The sequence below is a fragment of the Camelina sativa genome, chromosome 4 (genome assembly GCF_030686135.1).
Source record: "Camelina sativa cultivar CO46 ecotype springtype chromosome 4, ASM3068613v1".
Classification (NCBI taxonomy): Eukaryota; Viridiplantae; Streptophyta; class Magnoliopsida; order Brassicales; family Brassicaceae; genus Camelina; species Camelina sativa.
Genome location: NC_141883.1, coordinates 5,973,957 through 5,999,873, shown reverse-complemented (window position 1 = coordinate 5,999,873; position 25,917 = coordinate 5,973,957). Strand labels below are relative to the sequence as shown.

At 35.0% G+C, this 25,917-nt stretch overlaps 2 protein-coding genes and 1 long non-coding RNA gene across 3 annotated transcripts; 1 reads left to right on the top strand and 2 right to left on the bottom strand.

Moving 5' to 3' along the window:
- Positions 1-14,682: 14,682 nt before the first annotated feature.
- Positions 14,683-18,491, bottom strand: LOC147945469 (uncharacterized). Its single transcript, XM_087509960.1, has one exon. It carries the CDS (start codon positions 18,318-18,320, stop codon positions 14,913-14,915), a length of 3,408 nt encoding a protein of 1,135 aa, XP_087366086.1. The 5' UTR covers positions 18,321-18,491; the 3' UTR covers positions 14,683-14,912.
- Positions 18,492-18,768: 277 nt separating this feature from the next.
- Positions 18,769-20,734, top strand: LOC147945468 (uncharacterized). Its single transcript, XM_087509054.1, has 3 exons — positions 18,769-19,858; positions 19,944-20,165; positions 20,283-20,734. Exons 2-3 carry the CDS (start codon positions 20,106-20,108, stop codon positions 20,628-20,630), a joined length of 408 nt encoding a protein of 135 aa, XP_087365180.1. The 5' UTR covers positions 18,769-19,858; positions 19,944-20,105; the 3' UTR covers positions 20,631-20,734.
- Positions 20,735-23,793: 3,059 nt separating this feature from the next.
- On the bottom strand, positions 23,794-24,506 carry LOC147945467 (uncharacterized). The gene is made up of 2 exons (XR_015596117.1): positions 24,296-24,506; positions 23,794-24,084 (listed from the first exon to the last, which is right to left on the bottom strand). It is a non-coding gene; the product is annotated as an uncharacterized LOC147945467 (long non-coding RNA).
- Positions 24,507-25,917: the final 1,411 nt, after the last annotated feature.

The following is a 25,917-nucleotide window of genomic DNA, read 5'->3' as shown; positions in this document are numbered from 1 at the left end:
TTTTACACAACTCAAACCTACAAAACAAAACTACAATCACAAAGACTAGCCAAATCTAAGAAACATACAAACAAACCAAATGATAAAAGGTTAGATGGTGAGACATACAAACCAAAACAAAGAGACACTTAATTGACAACAACAATGTCTAACATCCGACACCACAAAACAATTTCCCTCATTACACAATCAAACCACAATTAACAAGCCACTTCAATCAAATATAATCATTGAATAAACACTAATATCACGACTCAAATCAAGAAACCAACCATGCGACTTACCTTTTACTTTCGAGCAACCGCAAGTTTCTTGAAGGATCCGATTTAACTTGCGCTAGTTAACCTCACCTACAAGCCTCCGAAACAAAGAAAATTCAATTTTAATACATGAGTGTTATTGTTGATTCCAAATTCAAAATACAACTCTCGGAATTCAATCATAGATAAGCTCACTAAAATCGTATATTGATTAATCAAAACCGTTAATTCACAGATGAAACAAACCCTATGACAGATGAAACAAACCCTATGACACATGAGACAAATCCTATACTAAACCGGGCAAACCTAATTCACAGATTTGAGATTAACCCTAAATCGATGAAACATCCAAGAAACAAAGAGTGAAAGAGGAAACGACGGAACTCTATATGGTCGGAGATTTGCCCGACAAAGGAGAGGAGGAGACAAAGGCTCGTCAAGAAGATGTCGACTTCACCTTCAAATCGCCGGACAAATCAATCGAAAAAAGAAGGAAATTGAAACGAATTTGTCGGAGAAGCTATGTAAAGATCGACTGCTAGATGGAAGAGCTCTCGATTTTGGTGGTTCAATTGCCGGAAAACAAACCTTTGGCGGTGAATATGGCGAGAACGAAGCTTTCGCCGTTTTGGAGAAAAAGACAAACCCTAGACACGATTTCGAAGAAGGATGAGAGAAATGAATATTTTTCTTTCTCTCCAAAATGTCTCGACCAATCAGAATAGAGGAAAGAAAGGAGAACTGGGCTTTAGATCAGTTCTATCTCAAGACCAAAATTATTGATCTTAGCCCACTATTCACTTTTTTATTGATTTTTTTGGGCTTAGAACACACCATGTGTTCCCCGTTAATGATGGCCTAAGATCCCCAAAATTGGAATTATGCAATTTAGAAGTAGAGTTGAATTATACGATCTGTTACATATATATAATTTAGAGGTCATATGATTTTTTTAAACAAGTATCACTCTGAACTGAAGTAGTCACATATTGACATCAGGGAGCAGTAATTTTTTTAATATGTACAAAAACCAGGGAGCAGTATGTCTCTTCAACATAATTATTCATATAACCAAACATAATTAAAAGATTTTAACATTAATTATAAAATTAGAAATATACATGTAATATTCTAAAGAGAAAACATTTGTATAGAGTTGTTTGAATTTGAATACATGAATATCTGTACTTTTCTATTCCATATATACCCTTTAATGCGTTTAATTATTTTGTGAAGTAATGCTATTATGTGTAATATTCACTTTAATAAAGATCATTTTACAAAATGTACTTAAAAATGCTAATATAATTGACGAAATGTTTGGAAAAAATAAAATGACAAAAAAAAAAAAGCAAACAATAAGGAAAAGTTAAGAAAGAACTAAGAACAAAGTAAGCAAAACATAACATTTGGTGACGACATTTAATAAATAACTTATTGTTATCTAAATAACATAACATAAAATAATAACTAACCCCATATGACGTGCAACATCAACAATAAAAATAATTAACCTAAAAAAACAAAAATTGACTTTAGAATTTTCCGTGCAAGTGATTATTATTGCGCTGTGTTATAATATAATAAAAACTATGCAAAACATTTGACGTGAATATAATATAAATAAGAACTTGATTAATTAGCCATGCAAATGCATCCGGGGAGTGGCTTGAGAACCATCACAGACCTCTCATTCTCACGCATAGGTTGATGAGCGCGAAGGTGGACGGGCCTGAACTTCTAAATCGCAATTGCATAAGGATGGCTGTACACATTGAAGCACAACGATAGGCGAAGCGCTAGGATATTTCCTCTTGCCTGCAGACTTGCCCAATGTTGCGCCAAAGGGGAATCCTGACGCGGTCAAGTATCTTCTCTTGCCCACATAAGTGAAGAAAGATTGGGACGAATGTAGCATATGTTGACTTAAGCTTGAAGAAAACTTGAGTCATAAGGAATCCTAATCCTACCAAGTTGTGGTTTCTAAAGGTTTAGGATAATGACAAGTTATATTCAGGAGTTATCTGAATATACAAAGCCTAATAGAAATAAGAATTGGTGTTATGAGTTCTCTATATAAAGAGATGCAGGGTGTTGCATAATTTATATAGTTGAGAGAACAAAAGAGAAAAGCTTTAGGTTTTGAAAGAGTTTCCTAAAGACTAATAAAAAGAGAGTGATTCTTTTTAATTTTGTTCTACATATCTTTGAGACATTGTTACGTTCAATATCTACAAACTATATTTGGTATCAGAGCGATGGGAGATCTTACTGAAATTTCAACGGAGAAAACGATTGAAGGAGGAGGATCTTCCTCGCTTAAGTTTCCTATGCTAAACTCCACCAATTACACTGTATGGGCCATGAAGATGAGAATTCTTCTCAAGATACACAAATTTTGGCCGATTATTGAAGAACCAAGTGATGATAGCGATATGAATAATATGGCGACAACCTTGTTATTTCATTCTATTCTAGAGGCACTCATCCTACAGGTTGGTGAGTTGGACACATCAAAGAAGATCTAGGATGTTATACAAGCAAGACACGTCGGAGCAGAAAAATTTAAGGAAGCTAGGCTGCAGACCCTAATGGCTGAATTTGATCGGCTTAGGATAAAGGATACAGAGAAGATTGATGACTTTGCTGGAAAATTATCTGAGATATCCTCTAAATCTGCAGCTCTTGGAGAAAACATTGATGAGTCCAAGCTTGTGAAGAAGTTTCTCAAGTGTCTTCCTCGAGCAAGTACATCCACATGGTAGCCTCATTTAAACAAGTTCTAGATCTTAACAAGACTAGTTTTGAAGATATTTTTGGCCGTCTGAAAGCCTACGAAGAACGTATTTCTGAGGAAGAAGAAGCGCAAGAAGATCACACTAAACTTATGTATGCTAATATGGACACTCAACAAAACCGAGAATACAATAGTGACTTTAGATACAAAGGACGAGGAGGACGTGGTTCTTACCGAGGAAGAGGTCGCGGAAGGAGTAATGGAGGAAGAGACACATCTAAAATCATGTGTTTCCGTTGTGACAAGGTAGGACACTACGCCTCGAGCTGTCCTGATCGCTTACTTAAATTGCAGGAAGTCCAAGAAGCAGAGAACATCAATGAAACTCAAGATGCAGATGCTCTCATGATACACGAAGTCGTGTATCTAAACGAAAAACACTGCACACCAAACCAATATAAGCCAAACACTAGTGGAGAAAATATTTGGTATCTGGAAAACGGTGCCAATAATCACATGACTGGTGATAGGAGATACCTTGATGAAATTGATGATTCCATCACAGGAAAAGTGAGGTTCGGTGACAACTCCCGCATTGACATCAAAGGAAAAGGGCCAATCTCGTTTGTTGATATCAATGGAGAACCAAGAAGGATAATGGATGTATACTTTATTCCAGACCTCAAGAGTAACATAATTAGCCTCGGTCAAGCCACTGAGGCAGGATGTGACATTAGAATGCGAGGGGAATACCTGTTTATGTATGATCGGAATGGAAGGCTACTTGCCAAAGCAGAGAGGTCTAGAAACAGGTTGTATAAAGTACACATGGGAGTTACAAACACTACTTGTTTGTTCTCTAAAACCAGCACTAAATCAAGAAGGTGGCACGCAAGTTTGGGGCACCTTAATATCGAAACTACAAAGACAATGATGCAGAAAAATATGGCTCATGGTATACCACAGTTTGCGATTGATGCAGAAGTATGTTCATCATGTTTACTTGGTAAGCAAACTCGAAAATTATTTCCCAAAGCCACAACATATAGAGCAACCAAGGTTCTGCAACTCGTCCATGGTGATTTGTGTGGACCAGTCACACCGAGCACTGCTGCAGAAAACAAGTACGTTTTTGTACTCATAGATGATCATTCATGATACATGTGGACAATCTTATTTAAAGAGAAGAGTGAAGCCTTTGAGAAGTTCAAGAAATTCAAACAATGTGTAGAACAAGAGGCAGGAACCAGAATACAAACCTTCAGGACAGACAAAGGAGGAGAGTTCATATCACAGGAATTCAACTTGTTTTGTGAAGAATCTGGTATTAAGCGACACCTCACAGCTCCATACACTCCGCAACAAAATGGCGTGGTAGAGAGACAAAACAGGACACTTATGGAAATGACAAGAAGCATAATGAAACACATGCAGATTCCAAATTACCTTTGGGGAGAAGCCATCAAACATTCTACCTATCTCCTGAACAGAATTGCAACTAGATCCCTTGAAGATAAAACTCCATACGAAGTCTTGCGAAGCAAAAGACCCCATGTTGATCATCTCAGAGTTTTTGGATGCATTGCATACGCCAAAATAGACAAGCCTCATCTTAAAAAATTAGATGATAGATCAAGAATCACTATTCATCTCGGAACAGAGCCTGGTTGTAAGGCGTACAAGCTACTGAAACCGCAAACTCGAAGAATAATAGTGAGTAGGGACGTTGTGTTTGACGAGACTAGAGGTTGGGATTGGAGTTCTACCAATCAAGATAAAGAACAAAGTGGAAGTTTCAGTGTGGTGTTTGGTGAGTTTGGAAATTGTGGCATTTGAGAAAGTGAAGAAGTAGTCTTTGAATCGGAACAAACAACTGTCCCAGATCATGCAGATGATATGTATCAAGATAACTCATACCATGAGGAAAACATGGACAACAATGAAAACACGGAGGATGAAGAAGAGCAGGTTCAGGATCAGTCTAACTTAAGGAGAACAACAAGACAAATCACAAAGCCTAAGTATCTTCAAGATTATGTTCTACTCGCTGCAGAAGAAGGGGAATCACTACTCATGTGCTTGAACGATGAACCAAGATCCTACTACGAAGCAAAACTAGAAATAGAATGGATATGTGCGTGTGAAGATGAACTTCGATCAATCAAGAAAAATCAAGCGTGGAATCTCGTAGACTTACCAACAGGAGTTAAACCGATAGGTTTAAAGTGGATATTCAAGCTTAAACGAAACTCAGATGGAAGCATAAACAAATACAAGGCTAGATTGGTAGCCAAAGGTTATGTGGAGCAATATGGAGTCGACTTTGAGGAGGTTTTTGCTCCAGTAGCTAGAATAGAGACTATACAGCTTTTGCTTAACCTTGCAGCGTCTAAAGGATTGGAGATACATCATCTCGATGTTAAGACAACGTTTCTACATGGCGAGTTAAAAGAAACTGTCTATGTCACACAACCTGAGGGATTTGAGGTTAAGGGGAGTGAAAACAAGGTTTACAAGCTCAACAAAGCGTTATATGGATTAAGGTAAGCTCCAAGAGCATGGAACAACAAGCTAAATCAAATCCTTATTGAGTTGCAGTTTAAGAAGTGTTCAAAAGAGCCATCTGTTTATCGAAAGGAGGTAAGAGGAAGTCTACCTGTGGTTGCAGTGTATGTAGACGATCTGTTTGTTTCAGGATCAAGCATCCAGATCATCAACGAGTTCAAAACAGAGATGGCCACCAAATTCGAAATGAGTGATCTAGGAAGATTAACGTATTACTTGGGGATTGAAGTGTGTTAGTTTGATGGAGGAATAATGTTGACACATAAGCGATATGCTAAGAAGATACTAGAAGAAGCGGGAATGAGAGACTGTAATCGAACACTCACACCAATGGAATCTGGCCTAAAATTGTCAAAAGCTGAAGAAGAAGAGGATATCGATGCTACAAGCTATAGGAAAAACATTGGTTGTCTTCGTTATCTAGTTCACACTCGACCAGATTTGACCTATTGCATCAGAGTACTGAGTAGGTATATGCAAGCTCCTAAGGTTTCACATGGTGCGGCTATGAAGCAGGTTTTACGGTATTTGCAGGGTACGGTAAATTTTAGTTTAGTTTTTAAATGTTCTGCTTCACAAGTACCAAGATTGATTGGCTATAGCGATAGAAGTCATAATGTTGATCCCGATGACGGAAGAAGCACTACATGCCATATTTTTTTATCTTGGAGGAAGTCCAATCACATGGTGCTTGCAGAAGCAAGACACGGTGGCATTATCGTCTTGTGAGGCCGAGTTTATGGCCGGAACAGAAGCAGCTTGACAGGCCATATGGCTTCAAGATTTGCTTGAAGAAGTTACAGGTGTGTCTAGTGAGAAAGTCACAATCAGGGTCGACAACAAATCGACGATTGCCTTAACCAAGAATCCAGTTATTCACGGTAGTAGTAAGTATATACACACAAGGTATCATTTTATAAGAGAGTGTGTGGAGAATGGGCAAATAGAGGTTGAACATGTTCCTGAACATGAGCAAAAGGCATATATTTTGACTAAGGCATTAGGAAGGATCAAGTTCAAGGAAATGAGGGAGCTAATTGGAGTTCAAGACTTGGAGGAGATTGATTTCAAGCTTAAGGGGGAGATTGTTGACTTAAGCTTGAAGAAAGCTTGAGTCATAAGGAATTCTAATCCTACCAAGTTGTGGTTTCTAAAGGATTAGGATAATGACAAGTTATATTTAGGAGTTATCTGAATATAAAAAGCCTAATAGAAATAGGAATTGGTGTTATGAGTTCTCTATATAAAGAAATGCAGGGTGTTGCATAATTTATATAGTTGAGAAAACAAAAGAGAAAAGCGTTAGGTTTTGAGAGAATTTCCTAAATACTAATAAAAAGAGAGTGATTCTTTTTAATTTTGTTCTACATATTTGAGACATTGTTACGTTCAATATCTAGAAACTATAACATATGCCATGTCATCCTCACCCACGGGTTTCAAGAGGATGATGAATGCGGACGGCTACCGCTATGCATGTGATCACGTCTTTCATAGGAAGTGTATTCGGGGCAATAACATTGACCCTTATGAAATAACTATAAATGATGAATATTTTACGAACAAAATGGTAATAAAATAAGAAAAAACCTAATGTTAATACTGTTATTAAACAATTTTATGAACTTGTTAATAAAGAAACATAAATAAATAGAGTTTTGTCTAATATTTGTATATAATGGGCTTTAAATGTTAATATAATCAATACAATAAAATCATGTTGCTCTTTTTTCCATTGTTGACACCTCAACATTTTGGAGAATCCTAGAGCTGACATCTCAGTTAAAACATGTAACCAATTAAATTATAATAATTAATACAGCCTAATTTTGATATATAATAATATTCATATCTCTTTCCATGTCAATTTTATTAGTTAACTAGGTATTAGTCCACACAATGCGTGATTGCATGTATAATGATTTTTATTATATTTCTAAATATTTATAAAAATAATATTTTGTTTTTTTTTCTAGTAACAATAACATAATCAAATAATTTTTCTTTTCTTAAGATTGTATTATAGTAAAATTGTATCAAACAAAATTATCCAAAAATTAGTAACTATATCTAAAAATAATATGTTTAAGCATTCGTCATTTCAAAGTTTAAAGAAATATAAACAGAAGAGATATATATATATATATATATATATATATAACTAAAAATATAGCTAATAAAAATAAAAAATATGAAAATTTAACCAAAGACATTTTATTTTGAAAGATAAACAAATTAGTGGGAGAATGAAATTTATAATAATTATGGGGTAGGAGTTACATTTGCGTTAAATGTAGAATTACACATGACACTAAATGTGAGTTAATTAGAAATAAATTTTTAATTTGTTTTGTTTTATTTTATAAAAAGAATACCAAGTGGTCCAATGAAATTTTAAACTTATACATGGTTTGTTTTTTTGTTGATATAAACTCATACATATTCAAATTATATTATTTTATAAGTGACAAACTAAATTAGTTTTCGTATAACATCACATGAACTTCAATCTAAATATTTTTAAAAATTTCCAAGGAACATTGGCGATTGAAGAAGTCAATAATTGGATTCAAGTATGTACCGGATCACAAAGGTAAGACACTCGCCAATACTCTTCTACAATGTCTTGCTGACTGGGGGATAGAGAATGTGTTTACTGTGACTGTAGATAATGCAACTGCTAATAGCAATGCTCTGGGTGAGTTTCAGTCTACCTTCTCTCTAATTAGAGCAGATTCTCTAGTGTTGAATGGAGATTACATGCATATGAGATGTGCTGGGCATATTATAAACTTGATAGTTAGGGACGGTATGGCTGAAATGGATAGTAGTGTTACTGCAGTCCGCAAAGCTATATCTTATGTCAGATCAGGACCAAATAGGAGAAAGGCCTTTGAGATGCGAGTGGAAACTGGTAGATTCACGAAGGGTAGTTTGCCTCTAGATGTAACCACTAGATGGAATTCGTCATATTTGATGTTGACAAGAGCAATTAAGTTCCAAGGAGCTTTTGATAGGATGGATATGGAAGATAAGCTTTACAATGATTATTTCTTAGAGTATGAGAATGGAGAAAAAAGGATAGGACCTCCTTTGATGAATGATTGGCGTAAGATAGAAAGATTTGTTAAGTTTCTTAATGTTTTCTATCAGGCTACATTGGTAGTTTCTGCTTCCACTACTTTGAATGCACATAAGTGCTATAGTGAGATAGTAAACATTGCAATGAAGCTTCAGTTACTCTGCCTTAATAGTGATACTGATGTGAAGGTTAATGCCGAGAAGATGTATAAGAAATCTGACAAATATTGGGATGGCATTCAGAACATAAACATCATGTTGATAATTGCTAGTGTCTTTGATCCGAGAAAGAAGATGGAGTTTGCAAATTTGTGTTTTGTGGAGCTTTATGGAGAAGATAGTACAACTGCTAAGGGGTTGAATGAATCAGTTTTGATTGTCATGCGTGTAATGTATAAGGAATATAGTGAACGATATGTTGAATCAACATCTCAAGCATCGAGTCAGTCTGAATCATCATCTCAGTTTAATGAAGTGAGGCAAACAGATGGGTTATTCGATTCAATGGAAGATGAATTTGATGGTTAAAACCCAATGGGGCAGAAGTATGATACATTGTTAAGAAAGATTGGAGTTAGGGATACTAATGAATTGGAAACATATTTGAGAGAAGAAGTTGAGAATCCTGAATTGATTGTGGGCATTGAGTATGATATTCTCTCTTGGTGGAAAGTAAACAGTGCAAGGTATCCCATTTTATCATGTCGAGAGATTTATTTGCTATGCATGTGTCTTCTGTTGCTAGTGAAAGTGCTTTTAGCACTAGTGGAAGGATAATTGAACCATATAGAAGCTGTCTTACACACTACATGGTGGAGGTTTTGATGTGTACTGAACAGTGGTTAAAACAAGGTATTCATTTTGCAGAAAATGTGCTTACAAATGCATAGATTCTTGCAGAAGTGGAGTTTGAAGATGAGCTTGAAAGAGGTACTGTTTTTTTTTTGTCTATCACTCTATCTGTTTGATGTTGATACAATCTCTAAGACTTTTGTTGTTGGTCATTTTCTTTTCAGAGTTTGAAACTCTAACTCTCTAAGTGGTTTTGGTCCCGACGTGATTTGAAAGAAGAAGTTAAAAGGGGTTTGATGTTTTGGAGCAGAAGTATGTCGGATAAAGAAGAAGAGGGGTTCGATGTTTGTATGAAGAGGATGAATTCATATGATTGTTCTTTTACTTCTCTACTTACTCATCTCTTTAAGACTTGAAACTTACATTTGTTTTAACTATTCTATCTCTTTAAAACTTAAACTCTCTCAGTTCAGTATTGATTTTGATTTCGGGTTTTTCCTTAATTTCAAATTGAAATCAGTGAATATCGGGTATTTTTATCAATTTCAGATAAAAATACCCGAAACATATCGGATATCCGACGCCAACTTCGGATTTCGGGTAAATCCAAAAATACCTGAATCCGAAAGCATCCGACCCGAACCCAACCCGATTCTATAAAATACCCGATCGGATTTTATATGTCTACATCCAAACATCCGAAAATCCGAAGATCCAAATCCGAGCCCGATCGGATACCTGAATGCCCAGGCCTAAGTGCACCAATCAAGAGAGAGTGAAACATGGATATATTTTAAAAATTATATTATTTTTCTATATATTACTCCATTTAAATTTGAGTGCTAGAAGAGAATAGAAAATTGGACATGGATATTTTCAATCTCATGACCTTGTGGGGTGAATATAGTAGAAGAATATTAAAAAATTATTACTTATAAGATGATAATCTAAAATAGACAATGAAGATAAACTTTTTAAAACATTAAAAACAATGTAATATATATATACCTTAAAAACTCCAAAAATATAATTTAGAATTAAGTTTTTACAATGATATTTGAATTGATTTTTTAACCCATACAACAACAACATAAAAGAACACAAAACAAAACAAAACAAAAAGATTTGAGGTATAGTAAAAGAGGATGAGAGAATGAATGAATGAAAGAAAAGAGAATGAGTATTTAAAGGAATAGAAGTGATGTAGAATTATATTTAGAAAAATAGGAGTTACATTTCTAAGTTATTATGTGTTATAATTATATTCTTTTTTTTATATATTTTACTCCATTTAAATTTGAGTGTTAGAAGAGAATATAGAATTAGACATGGATATTTTCAACCTCATGACCTTGTGGAGGTGAATATAGTAAAAAAAGTATAAAAAATTATTACTTATAAGAAGATAATCTAAAATAGACAATGAAGATAAACCTTTTAAAATATCAAAAACTATGAAGATAAACCTTTTAAAACATTAAAAACTATTTATTAATAACAACAACAACAACAACAACAAAATTTGAGATATAGTTGAAGAGGATGAGAGAATGAGAGAATGAAAGAATGAGTATTTATAGGAATAGAAGTGATGTAAAATTCTAATTTATTATGTGTTTTATGACAATTAAGTGGAGAAATATAGATAGGAATTACAATTCTAATTTATTATGTGTTTTAATACAATTGAGTGGAGAAATATAGTTAAAGCATAATTTATACACTACAAGAAAACAAGCTTTTTGCGAGGACACATTGCGACGGAGTACAGCTCTAGCAAATTTGCGATAGATTTGCGAGGGATTTACTAGAAAATAAAAAACCATAGCACATTCCTCGCAAATTTGCGACGAACTCAGTCGTCGCAAATCTGCTGCTCAATTGCGATGCATTTACGACAAATTCGCTGGGAAGGTCCCTTTCCTCGCAAATCCATCGCAATATTGCGACGATTTTGCGAGAACATACTCCATAGCAAATTTGCTATGGAATTACGAGTGATTTGTGAAAGCCATAGCAAATCCATTGCAAAGTTAGGATAATAATTTTTTATAAATATTACAAAACTTAATAGAATTATTCTGAAATACATTTGAATGTGTTCATCAGGTGAACTTACTAACTTTTAACATTATTTTGATGGTTTTTACAAATTATATATTCAAGGTTTGCGACAAATTTGCGATTGATTTGCTAGACGCATAGCAAATTAGTCGCAAATCCATCGCAAACTACTCAAAACATAGCAATTCCCTCGCAAAAAAAAACTTTAAACCCTTAACCCTAAACCCTAAACCCTAAAGACTTATTACATTACTATTAATGATTAAAAAAGATGAATCCAAAACTATTAATCAAAGATAGCAGTGCAACACAAAATTGTTAGAGAATTGGACAATTTGGCAAATATATGTCTCAATGTAATGAACATATATGTGATATAGTGTAGAACATCATCATGTTTAGAGTAAGATGCAAAATTGGACAATTTTGGAAAGTTTGATGATAGAAAAGAATATGATGACACCATTGGACCTTATAATATACTTGAAAGTTAATTTGACTAATTTGTTACAATTATTTTGATGGTTTTTGCAAATTAGATATTTAAGATTTGCGACAAATTTGCGACTGATTTGCTAGAGCCATAGCAAATTCGTCGCAAATCCATCGCAAACAACACAAAACATAGCAATTCCCTCGCAAATAGAAACTTTAAACCCTTAACCCTAAACCCTAAACCCTAAACCCTAAAGACTTATTACATTACTGTTAATGGTTAAAAAAGATGAATCCAAAACTATTAATCAAAGATAGCAGTGCAACACAAAATTGTTAGAGAATTGGACAATTTGGCAAATATTTGTCTCAATGTAATGAACATATATGTGATATAGTGTAGAACATCATCATGTTTAGAGTAAGATGCAGAATTGGACAATTTTGGAAAGTTTGACGATAGAAAAGAGTATGATGACACCATTGGACCTTATAATATACTTGAAAGTTAATTTGACTAATTTGTTACAATTATTTTGATAGTTTTTGCAAATTAGATATTCAAGATTTGCGAAAAATTTGCGACTGATTTGCTAGAGCCATAGCAAATTCGTCGCAAATCCATCGCAAACAACACAAAACATAGCAATTCCCTCGCAAATAGAAACTTTAAACCCTTGAACCTAAACCCTTAAGACTAATTACATTACTATTAATGATTAAAATGATATAATTCAAAAATTATAATCAAAGATAGGGCACTAATGACAATTGCAAATCCTAAACCCTAAAGACTTTGCGAGGGATTTGCTACGTTCCCTCGCAATTTGCTCGCAAAAACTCTAAATTATAAAAATTTAAATTAATTAATATTTGCGATGCTTTTGCGAGGGAACGTAGCAAATCCCTTGCAAATTTTGCGTTGGAATTGCGACGTCGTTAATTTCCTATATAACTAAAAAACCTAGTTTGAGCGGAGCTCAAACCCAGTCGACAAACCCTAATTTCCTTCTTCTTCTTCCGATTTCTTTCTTCTCCGGTTGTTCTCTTCTCCTCTCTCTTCTCCGGTTGTTCTCTTCTCCTCTCTCTTTTCCGGTGAAACCTTCTCCGACCCTTACTCCTCCTCTTTTCTCTTTTCCTTTGAATCAATTGTCCGGTAAGTCTCCTCCTCTCCCCTTCTACCTCTTTATAGTTAGAAAGTTTGCTTAGATTAGGGTTTTTAATTCGATTTTAGGGTTTCAAATTTGGGGATTCAATTTGGGGTTTAGGGTTATGATTCGATTAGGTTTTTAATTCGATTTTAGGGTTTGAAAATTGGAGATTCAATTTGGGGTTTACGGTTATGATTCGATTAGGTTTTTAATTCGATTTTAGGGTTTCAAAATTGGAGATTCAATTTGGGGTTTAGGGTTATGATTCAATTTGGGGTTTTAAATTCGATTTTAGGGTTTCGAAATTAGGGATTCAATTTTTGTGTTTCTAATCAGTTTTTTTTTCTGCTTTCAGATGTCTTCTCGAGACCAAAATGTTTCTGTAAACCAAAACGTTTACAGAAATTTCATTGCTTCTCAAGGGTTAAGTCCTCCAGTCTCTGCTCGAAGGACACATTCTGCTTCTGTTCCTCCCCGAAGGTTACCTTCTCCCGCTTCTTCTCAAGGTACATCACCGGCGATGCATGCTGATAATCCTCATGGAAGCTCTCCGGCGATGCATGATGAGAATCATGGAAGCTCTCCGGCGTTGCATGATGAGAATCCTCCTCAGCAATCAACTTCGCGTATCAACAGTATTTCTGCCTCTCAAACTTTTTTCACTTTGGAACAGTTACTTGCAAGTCCCGGGCGTGCTGGCTTACCAAAACTGGATCCTAAGTGACCTCCGGATACTCTCTGGTGAGAATGTTATGTATCTAACCTATAGTTTATCTTTATGTTTTGTATTTTCAGTGATACTCATTCCTTTTATCTTATGTTTTGTAGGTTTGACCAGGATTCTTCGGTTGCTGCTACTGTCCGGGCCATTTTTGAAAGAGATTTCAAATCAGCTCATGCCAATTGGACCCAAACACCAGGTCCGGTTGTAAACCGGTGGTTTGAAACTTTTGCGGTAAGTTATAGATTGTTGATGTGTTTAAATTACATATTTTGTTTGTTTATCACTTGATTCTTGTTCTGATTCTGATTCTGATTCATGTTATGTCTTTACAAGCAAACATATAACTGGGATGCATCCATCAATGGAAGAGTTAGAGCTGAGTTTGAAAAGAAGTTGAAGAGTCGGATGAGTGATCAAGTGTCTCGGTGGAAGGGTAAGTGGAAGAAGAGAGGTAATGACGCAATGCCGCGGTGGCTTGATCCTACCGTATGGGATGGCTTGGTCCAGTTTTGGTGTGAACCAAAATCAGAAGCAAAAAGTATCAATAGCCGTAGTTGATATGATCCTCCCAAGGATTCGGCACCTTCGAGTTGGTTGATAGAGACACCTTGATTCTAAAGACGACGAAGCCTCAAGAATAAGGATGGTGGAATGAATGGTCGCACAAGAGTTGCGGAAAGACTCTTGATATACCGGTTTGATCTTTCAGCCTCACACCAAAAAGATCGGATCTCTCAGCCTCGCACCAAAGAGATCGGGGTTTTGACTATCGGAATCACACCAAGTAGTCGGTTTTGATTGTTGGAATCACACCAAGCAATCGGTTTTGTTCACAAAGAACAGAAGAGAATCACTCTCAAAAAGAAAAGGTTTTGATAAAAAGTTGGATGATTATTTCAATGATCTTACATGAGTCTATATAGGATAAGAAAACTTGGTAACAAAGCCAAGTATTAACTAGTCTTAAAACTTAAAAAAACAATTAAGATAGATGGTTGAATGAAGATCCAATTCTTGTGCATGTATCCCTTCCTCCAAAGTGACTTTAGGTGCATGTATCTCAATTTTCGTCACTTTTCTTTGACCACAAAATAAAGTGATTATTTTGGGCTTTCTTGGACTTGAATTAGGTTCAAAGTGGGCTGGACTTGATAGGTATCATCCCCAATAGATTTTTCAATGCTCTCTTTGACCATAAGCTCTTGAATAAGCCCATTTAGTGCATCCTTTAGTTTCTTAGCTTTTGCTCTAGTCATTGGTCCTTCAGGTACAAGCAATGGTTCCTCAGGTACAAGCAATGGTTCCTCAGCTACAAGCTTCTCTGGTTCAAGCTCAGCTACACTTTCCTCGTGTTCAAGCTCAGCTACAAGCTCATCCTCCTTAGCTCCATCCATGATCACATCATCCCCCTCCTCTTGAAAAGGATTTGACCTCAAATCTGGATCATCTGCCACAAAAGGAACCAAATCAGAAACATTAAAGCTTGAACTCACATTGTACTTACCTTGAAGATCTAGTTGGTAAGCATTGTCATTAATCTTTCTTGTGATCTCAAAGGGTCCATCGATTCTATGCATCAGTTTTGACTTCCTTTCAGCTGGAAACCGTTCTTTTCTCAAGTGAACCCACAGTTGGTCTCCTGGTTTGAAAACCATCTTGCGCCTTCCTTTGTTTGCTTGTTTTGCATACTGCTTTGTCTTCTCCTCAATGTTTATTCTAGCTTTCTCATGGATCTGTTTGACAAGGTCAGCTTTCTTTTTCCCACCCAAGCTAGCTCTTTCACTCAAAGGTAAAGGGGTTAGATCCAATGGAGATAAAGGATTAAAGCCATAAACAATTTGGAATGGAGAGAACTTATTTGAAGAATGAACTGATTGATTGTATGCAAACTCAACATGTGGTAAACATTCTTCCCAAGTTTTAATGTTCTTTTTGATCAAAGCTCGCAAGAGAGTAGACAAAGTTCTATTAACTACTTCAGTTTGACCATCAGTTTGTGGATGACAAGTAGTGGAGAATAGTAACTTAGTCCCTAGTTTAGACCAAAGTGTTTTCCAGAAGTAACTCAAAAACTTTGTATCCCTATCAGAAACAATTGACTTAGGCACTCCATGCAAACGAACAATTTCTTTGAAGAACAACTCAGCAACATGCAAAGCATTATCAGTTTTGTGACAAGGTATGAAATGCGCCATTTTTGAAAATCGTTCAATAACCACAAAAACTGAATCTTTACCAGTCCTAGTTCTAGGCAAACCAAACACACAATCCATAGAAATATCATGCAAAGGCTGAGTAGAAATAGGATGTCGATACTTTACCGTGATGTTGTTGATAGCTCTACAATCAACACACATGCGCCAACTTCCATCCTTTTTGGGCACAAGTAGGACTGGGACCGCACATGGGCTCATGCTCTCTCTAATACGTCCTTTCTCCATGAGCTCATTAACTTGTCTTTGCAGCTCCAATGTCTCCACGGGATTAGTCCTATAAGCTGGTCTGTTTGGAAGTGATGCACCAGGAACAAAGTCTATTTGGTGTTCAATACCATGGATAGGTGGTAAACCTTTCGGATTGTCCTCCGGGAATAAGTCCTCAAAATCCTGCAAAAGAAAGGTTATCTCACTCGGTAACACCAGTGCAAGGTCAGAAAAACTCATGAGAGTTTCTTTGTAAACAAACATAAACATAATCAAAGGTTGTTTCGAAAATAAAGCTCTCTTAACCTCTCCTTTTCTCACAAAGAAATTTGAATGCCTGACGGGTTTTCTCTCACAGGCCTTTGACTTGGTTTTTCTCAAACTCTCGCTCTCTTTTTGGTGAATTGTGTTTGTGGGGTCACTCATGGTGTTTGTTTCTTTCCTTTGCCTGAGAATCAACTGATCTTGGTAAACTTCATGAGGTGTCAACGGAAATAAGATGATCTTCTTGCCTTTGAACTCAAAAGAATATCGATTGGTGAAACCATCATGGCTTGTTCTCCGGTCAGATTGCCATGGTTTTCCCAAAAGAATATGACTTGCCTCCATAGGTAGAACATCGCATAAAACCTCATCCTCATATTTTCCAATGACAATAGGAACCTTTACTTGGATACTAACCTTCATCTCACCATCATCATTAAGCCATTGCAGCTTATATGGCTTCGGGTGTTTCTCCGTAGTTAGCCCAAGCTTCTTGACCATTGTTTCACTCGCCACATTAGTACAACTCCCGCCATCAATTATGAGACAACATACCTTATCTCGGACATGACACCTTGTATGAAATAGATTCTCCCTTTGCTCCTGTTCCACAATCATAGTTTGAACACTAAGTGATCTCCTTGCCACCAATATCTCACCCTTTGCTGGAATTTCTTCAAGTTCTTCTAGTGAATCAGAAACCACCTCTTCATTTTCTGATTCAAACTCTCCATTCTCCAAGAGAATCATGGTTCTTCTGTTGGAACATTCATGCGCATAGTGTCCTCTCCCATGACACTTATAACACGTCACATCACGAGCTCGGGTTCTGGTAGCCTCAGTTTTGTCCTTGGTAACTTGATTGACAACAATTGGCTTCGCTTCAGCCTTTGGAATAGCAACTGGCTTTTCTTCCTTCTGGTAACTTGTTTTTGGGTTAGATGAACCAGCACCATAATTTATCCGCGTAGAACTTCTTCTCTTGAGTTGCTTTTCCACCAAGATTGCTTTATGTAACATCTCTTCAAGCTCCACATAATGCTCCATCTCAAGCCTATCTTGGACATCTCGGTTCAACCCACTCATGAATCTAGCCATAGTAGCTTCTCGGTCCTCAACCACATCAGCTCTTATCAAAAGAATCTCCATCTCTTGATAGTAATCCTCCACACTTCGACTTCCCTGAGTCAGTCTCCTTAGCTTTTGATGCAGATCGCGGTGGTAATGGCCCGGAACAAACCTTCTCCTCATGATAGCCTTCATCTCAGCCCAAGTCTTAATCGGATATTCGCCATTACGTCTTCGTGAAGTCTCCAACTGATCCCACCAGCTAAGCGCATACTCACTAAACTCAACAGCCGCCATTCGCACCTTATTGATCTCAGAATAGTGTTGAAAATTGAAAACTTGTTCTACCTTCTTCTCCCACTCCAAGTAGACATCTGGATCATTTTTCCCAATAAATGGTGGAATTTTAAACTTCAGCCCTCCAATGTTATCATCATTTCTTTCTCTGCCTTCTCGCACACGTCTAGGTCTCCTTCGGCCTCCTTGAGATGAGTTTCCACTACGACTGTAGTAATCTTCAGCTGCTACATCTCTTGGCATTCTTAACTCCTCCTCTACTCTCCTCTGTTGATTAGGCAAGTTTTGTGGTTGCCTTTGTTGTGCATCTGCTTGAACTTCGTCCAACCTCTCATAGACTGCATTCATCTCAACCCTCATCATCCTCCGTATTTCTCCCAACAATGCTTCCATCTGGATATTTTGAAGTCTCCCAGGTTGTTCTACTTCATGGTTGTTATTTTCTCCGTCAGCCATATTTGAAGAAACCTGCAAGATGAACAAACTCACAAAAACAAAATCCTCACAAGTGTTTACTCTCAAGTGTTTCACTCACAAGTGTTTACTCTCAACTCTCAAAGTGTGTTCTAGTGACTCTCAAAGGTTCTAATAGAACAGAAACCAATCAAACCCAATGTTTTTCCAAAACAGTTGAAACAGAATTAAACTCAGCGAGATACCAAAAGATAAAATAGAACCGATTAATAGAAGTAGATTTTTTTTTTTTTTTTTTTTTTGAAATAGAACGAAACTTTTTTTTTTTTTTTTGAAAAGAACAGAATTGTTTTGTTTTTTTTTTGAATAGAAAAGAACCTTTTTTCTCTCTTTTTTTTTCCTTTTTTTTTTTTTGTTTTTGTTTTTTTTTCTTTTGCTTTTTTTTTTCTTTTGCTTTTTTTTTTAAATAAAATAAATAGAAAAAGAAGATGAAAAGATGAGAAGATGAAAATAAAGAAAATGGAAAGATAGAAAGATGATAGATAGAAGATTGAAAGATAGAAAATGATAGGAAGAAGATGAACGGTTAGAAGATGATAGAATGATATAATACCAAACTCAAGGGTGTGCTCTGATACCACTTGATATGATCCTCCCAAGGATTCGGCACCTTCGAGTTGGTTGATAGAGACACCTTGATTCTAAAGACGACGAAGCCTCAAGAATAAGGATGGTGGAATGAATGGTCGCACAAGAGTTGCGGAAAGACTCTTGATATACCAGTTTGATCTTTCAGCCTCACACCAAAAAGATCGGATCTCTCAGCCTCACACCAAGGAGATCGGGGTTTTGACTATCGGAATCACACCAAGTAGTCGGTTTTGATTGTTGGAATCACACCAAGCAATCGGTTTTGTTCACAAAGAACAGAAGAGAATCACTCTCAAAAAGAAAAGGTTTTGATAAAAAGTTGGATGATTATTTCAATGATCTTACATGAGTTTATATAGGATAAGAAAACTTGGTAACAAAGCCAAGTATTAACTAGTCTTAAAACTTAAAAAAACAATTAAGATAGATGGTTGAATGAAAATCCAATTCTTGTGCATGTATCCCTTCCTCCAAAGTGACTTTAGGTGCATGTATCTCAATTTTCGTCACTCTTCTTTGACCACAAAATAAAGTGATTATTTTGGGCTTTCTTGGACTTGAATTAGGTTCAAAGTGGGCTGGACTTGATAGGTATCATCCCCAATAGATTTTTCAATGCTCTCTTTGACCATAAGCTCTTGAATAAGCCCATTTAGTGCATCCTTTAGCTTCTTAGCTTTTGCTCTAGTCATTGGTCCTTCAGGTACAAGCAATGGTTCCTCAAGTACAAGCAATGGTTCCTCAGCTACAAGCTCCTCTGGTTCAAGCTCAGCTACACTTTCCTCGTGTTCAAGCTCAGCTACAAGCTCATCCTCCTTAGCTCCATCCATGATCACATCAGTAATGCTCGCTATAGTGATCCTAATGGCACCGGAATACATAAGCACCGTTCTGGTCAGACCTCTTTTAAAGCCCGAGCACGAAAGCTTGTAAGTATCTCTGTTTAACACAAGTTCATTATTCATATCATATCTACAATATAGTAATATAGTTGTTTCATTTCTCTGTTTTTAGTCTGAGAGTACTGGTGAGCCACTACCTGATTTCCTGCGAGTACTAGAAGACACTCATAGGAAACCTGATGGGTCGTTTGTTGATGGACTGTCTGAGAAGGTGTTCAATGAAGTGTCGTCAAAGATAGCTGAAGCTGAGTCTGAGCTATTATCAGCGGATAACATGGAGAGTAGTGCTTTTGGCGGGTTATCAGTAACTGTGAAGAACCAAATCTATGCCGAGGTAAAACATGCTTCATTGTTTTTGTTAATGTTTGTGTTTGTGTAAACTATGTGTGTAAACACTTATGGTGTTTATGTTTGTGTAAACACTTATGGTGTGTATATGTTTTGTTGGCAGGTTGCTCCGAAGAAAAAGAACCGGATATATGGGGTTGGTAACATGCAAGCAGAAGCATATTCAGCTCATATTGGTCAACCGCCTCCTCCTGATGAAGATCCACTTGTTCTAGCTGCAAAGCTTGCTGCTGCCGAAGCTGTTCTTGCAACTCAGGCAACTCAGTTACAGAAGATGCATAGTTATGATGCATACTTTGATTATCTTGCAGAGAAAGATCCAGAGTTTGCTGCAAGGTTTCACCGAGAAGATACAGCTGTTGGAGACATAAACACCGGAGAGGCAACCGGCGGAGAAGCTACCGGCGGCCAAGCAACCGGCGAAGAAGCTACCAGCGGCCAAGCAACATGATGAACTCTCTTTCTCTTAATGTGTTATGTGTAATGAACATCTTAGAACTTGATCTCCCTTGTAAACTTATTTTGTTATTTGAAAACTTAGTACTTCTAATTACAGCTTTAATTTGCATAAGTTATAAGGTTTAATTCTAATTATAGGTTTAATTTTAATTACAGATTTAATTCTAATTAAGCTAACCAAAATGAAAATTTTAATTTTTTTTTATACCATTATTATTATTTGCGACGGAAAAGATAATTGCAAAAGCATCGCAAATTTGCGAGAGAGTTACTAGATACGACATTTGCGAGAAAATTGCTTTTTAAACAAGTCCTCGCAATTTGCGATTAGTTTGCGAGGGAATTTTTTTCCTCGCAAAAGTTGCGAGGGATTTGCGACGTTGACCGATTTGCGAGAAGCGATTTGCGAGGAACGTACTTTCCTCGCAAATACCTCGCTTTTGTCGATTTGCGAGGGATTCACTACATATTCGTCCATCGCAAAACCGTTGTTTTCTTGTAGTGATATAATTTCAGTTTTATATTAAAATGTGAGTTAAATGTCATGATTAAATATTTTTTATTTGTGGATTTAAATAAATAATTTTCTAAATTGCATTGCCAAGTGTACCAATAAGTAGAGAGTGATCCCTTACTTAAAGAATAATTATATAAATTGTATACAATAATTATGTCATCTAATGGATAAAAATAATTTAAGAAAATGAAAAACGTTAAATATTTTACAGTACAATTCAAATTATAGGTGTGCATCATGAATATCTTTAACGGAAGATGTTTTATTAAGTGCGATAGTCGATGAAAATATACACATATTTAATTAATAGAATAATGGGGTGACATAACTCACTCTCCATTTCCCATACTATTGGTTAATTATGACAACTTTTTTTAAAAAACAATGAATGTAAAAATTTATTCAATAAAAAAACTACTAGGTAACAACCCGCACTAATATGCGGAATAAATCAATTTAAATAAAATTATCTGGAGTAAAATTATAATTATTGAACTAATATATGTTTTTGTCAAACGTAATCTATAATACGTCTTACCCGCGAAATCTTTTAACGTGAAAAAGTTTAATCATAGTCGAAAAAATATTGATATAATATTATTATTTATGGCAACATGTCTTTTGTTCAATTTATTGAAACAGGACAAATGATTAAATAAATAAATAAGATATTTTTAAAATTTTGGAAATTTTCAGAAGAGTAATATGCATTTACATAAAATGTAAAGATATGAGTACTATTAAGTTCAAATTTTTATTTTAATTTGCTGATTTTTTTGTTACATTCATTTCTTTTTTTTTAGTTTTTGAGAAAAAAATTTGGTATATTATTTGATGAGAAACTATTTTTACTAATAAAATTAGATGTTACATTTTTAAAAAAATTTAAAAGTACACATTAACAAAATATAGTACAGGTGAAAAAAAGAAAAATGTAACAATATATATATATATATATATATTTTGGTTAAACATATAATGACATGTATTGTAAATAGTATTACCAAATAGGGGTAAATTGCTAAAAAATGTCTGGAGCTCTCCAGCGACGACACCTCAGCATTTTTCTCAAAGTGCTTCACTATTAATATATAGGGGATTGTTAATTTACAACTATGTGTTACTTTAAGTTTGAGAAATTGTTCTAAGATAATGATTAAACTAGTGTTTACAACTATGTGTTACTTTAAGTTTGAGAAATTGTTCTAAGATAATGATTAAAGTCTTCTCCTTTAGTCACTTGATGTTGTATACTCCATGTCCAACCACCATATCAGTGCACATATTCTGTTCGACAAATTTCACGATTTGCGTTGCCATCGCCATGACGCCTCATATTCCTCTCCATTTAGATATGGTATATTGTCAATTTAACCGCATATCTCAGAAAAATTAGAGCTAGGTTTTATCAAATGTTTTCAATGAATACACTCTGCTGTGTACTGATGTTTGCCTCAAGCACAAATCAAGTTTCCTACCGGTAAAATCTTCCATCAGCTAGTATATATTGAGCTAGATACAGGTGAAACGAAGTGGTGGAACTTGCTTTCTCTCATGCTCGAGTGTTCCCCTATATTGCAAATCCTCAAGCTCGTCGAGTAAGCAATTTTCAATTGTTTTTTTATTAGTTTTTCCTGAGCTCTTCTTTAAGGTATTCTGATTGTCTAACATCATATTAATTGCATATTTATCAGTCAAGGTCCTCGTACTAAAAGTGGTTACCTTGTGGACTGGCAATGGAATCAACCGGCACATGTACCAGAGTGTTTACTGCTCCATCTTGAGATATTTGTGTGGTTAAGATATGACTGGCAACGAGAAGATGAGAACAAGGTTTCCGAATACACTTTTTAAAACGGACAATGTTTGAAGAAATCAATTTTCTCCACAAGATCCCACAGCGGTAAAGAGCCCAAAATGTAAGAAGAGAAAATCAAGGCATTCAACGAGTTGGCTAGTGTGGTCGGGGCTTCCGAGTCATGTCTCTTTGAGATCAAATGAGTTATCCCATCTCTACATTAGTACGTTGTTTGTGATTCACAAAGTTGACTCTTTTCTTTTTCCTACTTGTATTTCGTTAGTCTTTAATTCCAGTCACATGTTTACTGCTTTCTTATTCCTGCTGCCAAGATTATTCTGTCAGTAATTTCTTGGTTTCATACACTTTTGTGTATGCTTTGATCCTTATATTACCTTAAAGTGTGCTTTACTACTCTATGATGATGATTTTGGTGTTATATTTATAACTCCGTATGAATGTGTTTTCGGTTGTGCACAATTGGGCTGGGCTTGTGAAGGAAACTCTTTATGGGAGTCTTTAGAATGACATGATAATAGAAAATCTTAGTTTTTCGTATAATTTAAACCTGTTACAAAACGGTCACACATGTAGCTGTGGCATTAGCCACAAATTAAAACATAAACATTGTAACAAATTGGTCGCAAATTGTATTTATATTATGAAGCTTTATATGGGGCTAATGAGATCGAATGATTGAAGAACCTTTACATTAATAGAATTCTGAGGTGACACTACTCATTTGTCCATTGACATTTTAGTTTTTTTTTAAAAATCATTCTATAATTTTTTCATTAACAAATCTAGGATTTTAACTATTCTATATTAAGGACTTTGAAAGACAATCCAAAATTAAATAATATTGAAAGTGATATATATATACATAGTCAAAAAGTACATTTTCAAGCATATATGAATTAAACCAATGATGCTTAATTTAGATAAGCTTTTCCGAGAAACTCTTTAGTATCTCAAATTACGAGGACAAAGTGGTGCGAAACAAGCTCCAAGAGAGTAAAGGTTTTTGTTAGAAGATCCATGAAACCCAATGAATGATCTCCTTGCCTTTGACTTCAAGTTTAGACGTAGTAACCATATGATATGTTCATCACATGTATGGTTTAGATCAAACTGCAAAATGTATGCATCGACATGGAAAAGTCAATTGATATAAGAATGAAATTAAAGAAGATCAGGCATGCATTTATACTTAGTCGATAACATTAACCAAGTCTAAACCAATTCTAACCAGAAACTATATACATCAAAATTAAACGGTAGAACAATATGGATGTTAGCAAGATCAAGCACACTTTTGATGATAGAGAGTTCGAAGGCATACCTACTCGGTGAAACTTTGACCCGAGCCACCATGGATTGGCCCATGTTTAGGTTGACCATTTTTGACATAATCGAACTTGATAGACTCTATACCTTCAACACCCTCTCGTATATAGATCTGTGATACACCTTCATAGTTGGCTCCATCATCCCATTCCTTTCCTCCATTTCCACCTTTCGCTTTTAACTTTTGTGCCATCGGGAATCGATTTAAATCTGATCAAATGATACATAATGCATCACTTAACTCCACGTTCTGTTTCTTTGGCTCGGTGGGGCGGATCCACTTGACAATAGGGTGGGGCACGTGCCCCATGCTACTTATAAAAATTGGATTAATACACCACTGTATAGTTTATTCTCATAGCCTATTTGGTAGTAAGGTGCCACATGCACCACCTCAGATGAGTGTTCGACGCCTTTCTCTCAGTTTTTTCTTTTTTCCCTTCTCGACAGCCAACGACGTTTCTCTTTGTAATGTTAACCAACATGTTAATCTCTTTTTCCTATTCTAAAGCATACTTATGGTAATATAGCATGTTATCGTTTCTTTGCAGCTACGTTTATCTATATATAATACTAGATTAGGATCCGCACATCGTGCGGGTTTTAAAATTACTTAATAAAATTAAAAAGTTTTAAAATATAGAAATAAATTTTTGTAAGTGAAATAAATTTTCCGAAAATAAATAGATAAATAGTTTTAGTTAGAGAGAAGTTGAATTTCTATTTTTATATTTTAAAATTATTATTACAATTTTTATAATAACCTAAAGCTAAATTATACACCACCAAAATGTTTTTCAAACATTAACTATTACGAATATTATTATTGTCAAATTTAAAAAACGTTCAATTTCAACTTATTCACAAAATGTTTTACATGCAATCAACCTATCAAAACGTCATCTTATTAGCATTCACATACAATCTTACTCTATGTTTTACCATTAATAATGTGTTCTTACACCCTAAAATACTTTATTATTAAAATATGCTCTTTATCACCACGACACCACCTATAAAATGTTTATGTGAACATATTAAACTAATTTTTGTCTCTTTACTTTCAATTTGACGTAAGTTTTTTTTCACCACTAAAATTTGAAGTGACAGTTTGTATAACCACTAAAACTGTTTACTCAAAAAATATTTTGGATGAAAAACTGAGGAAAAAATATCTACACGATTGCAATGGGTTTATGATCAACCCAATAAAATTTGAGAAATTAAAAGATAGTTAAAAGAATAAAAAAATTATAACCACGATGATATAGGAGTCCTAGATAATTATAGATATAAAATATAAACTAAAATAAAAAAATCTAAAAATATTACAACATAAGAAATTTAAAATATTTATTTTAAAAGGAATAAATAAATAAAGATCTTACATATCTTTAACTGAAAATAATAATCAAAAACTCAAAATAATATAGAAAATTTTATTTTAAAATATCACAAATTTTTAATAAGAAAATCAAATTTAAATAAATAATATAACTAAAATCTAAAAAAGCTACAACATAATTAAATTAAAATATTAAAAAGAAGAAATAAACGAATATTGATAGTACGTAGATTCGTATCCAAAATTATAAGAGAAATATAATAAAAGTCCTT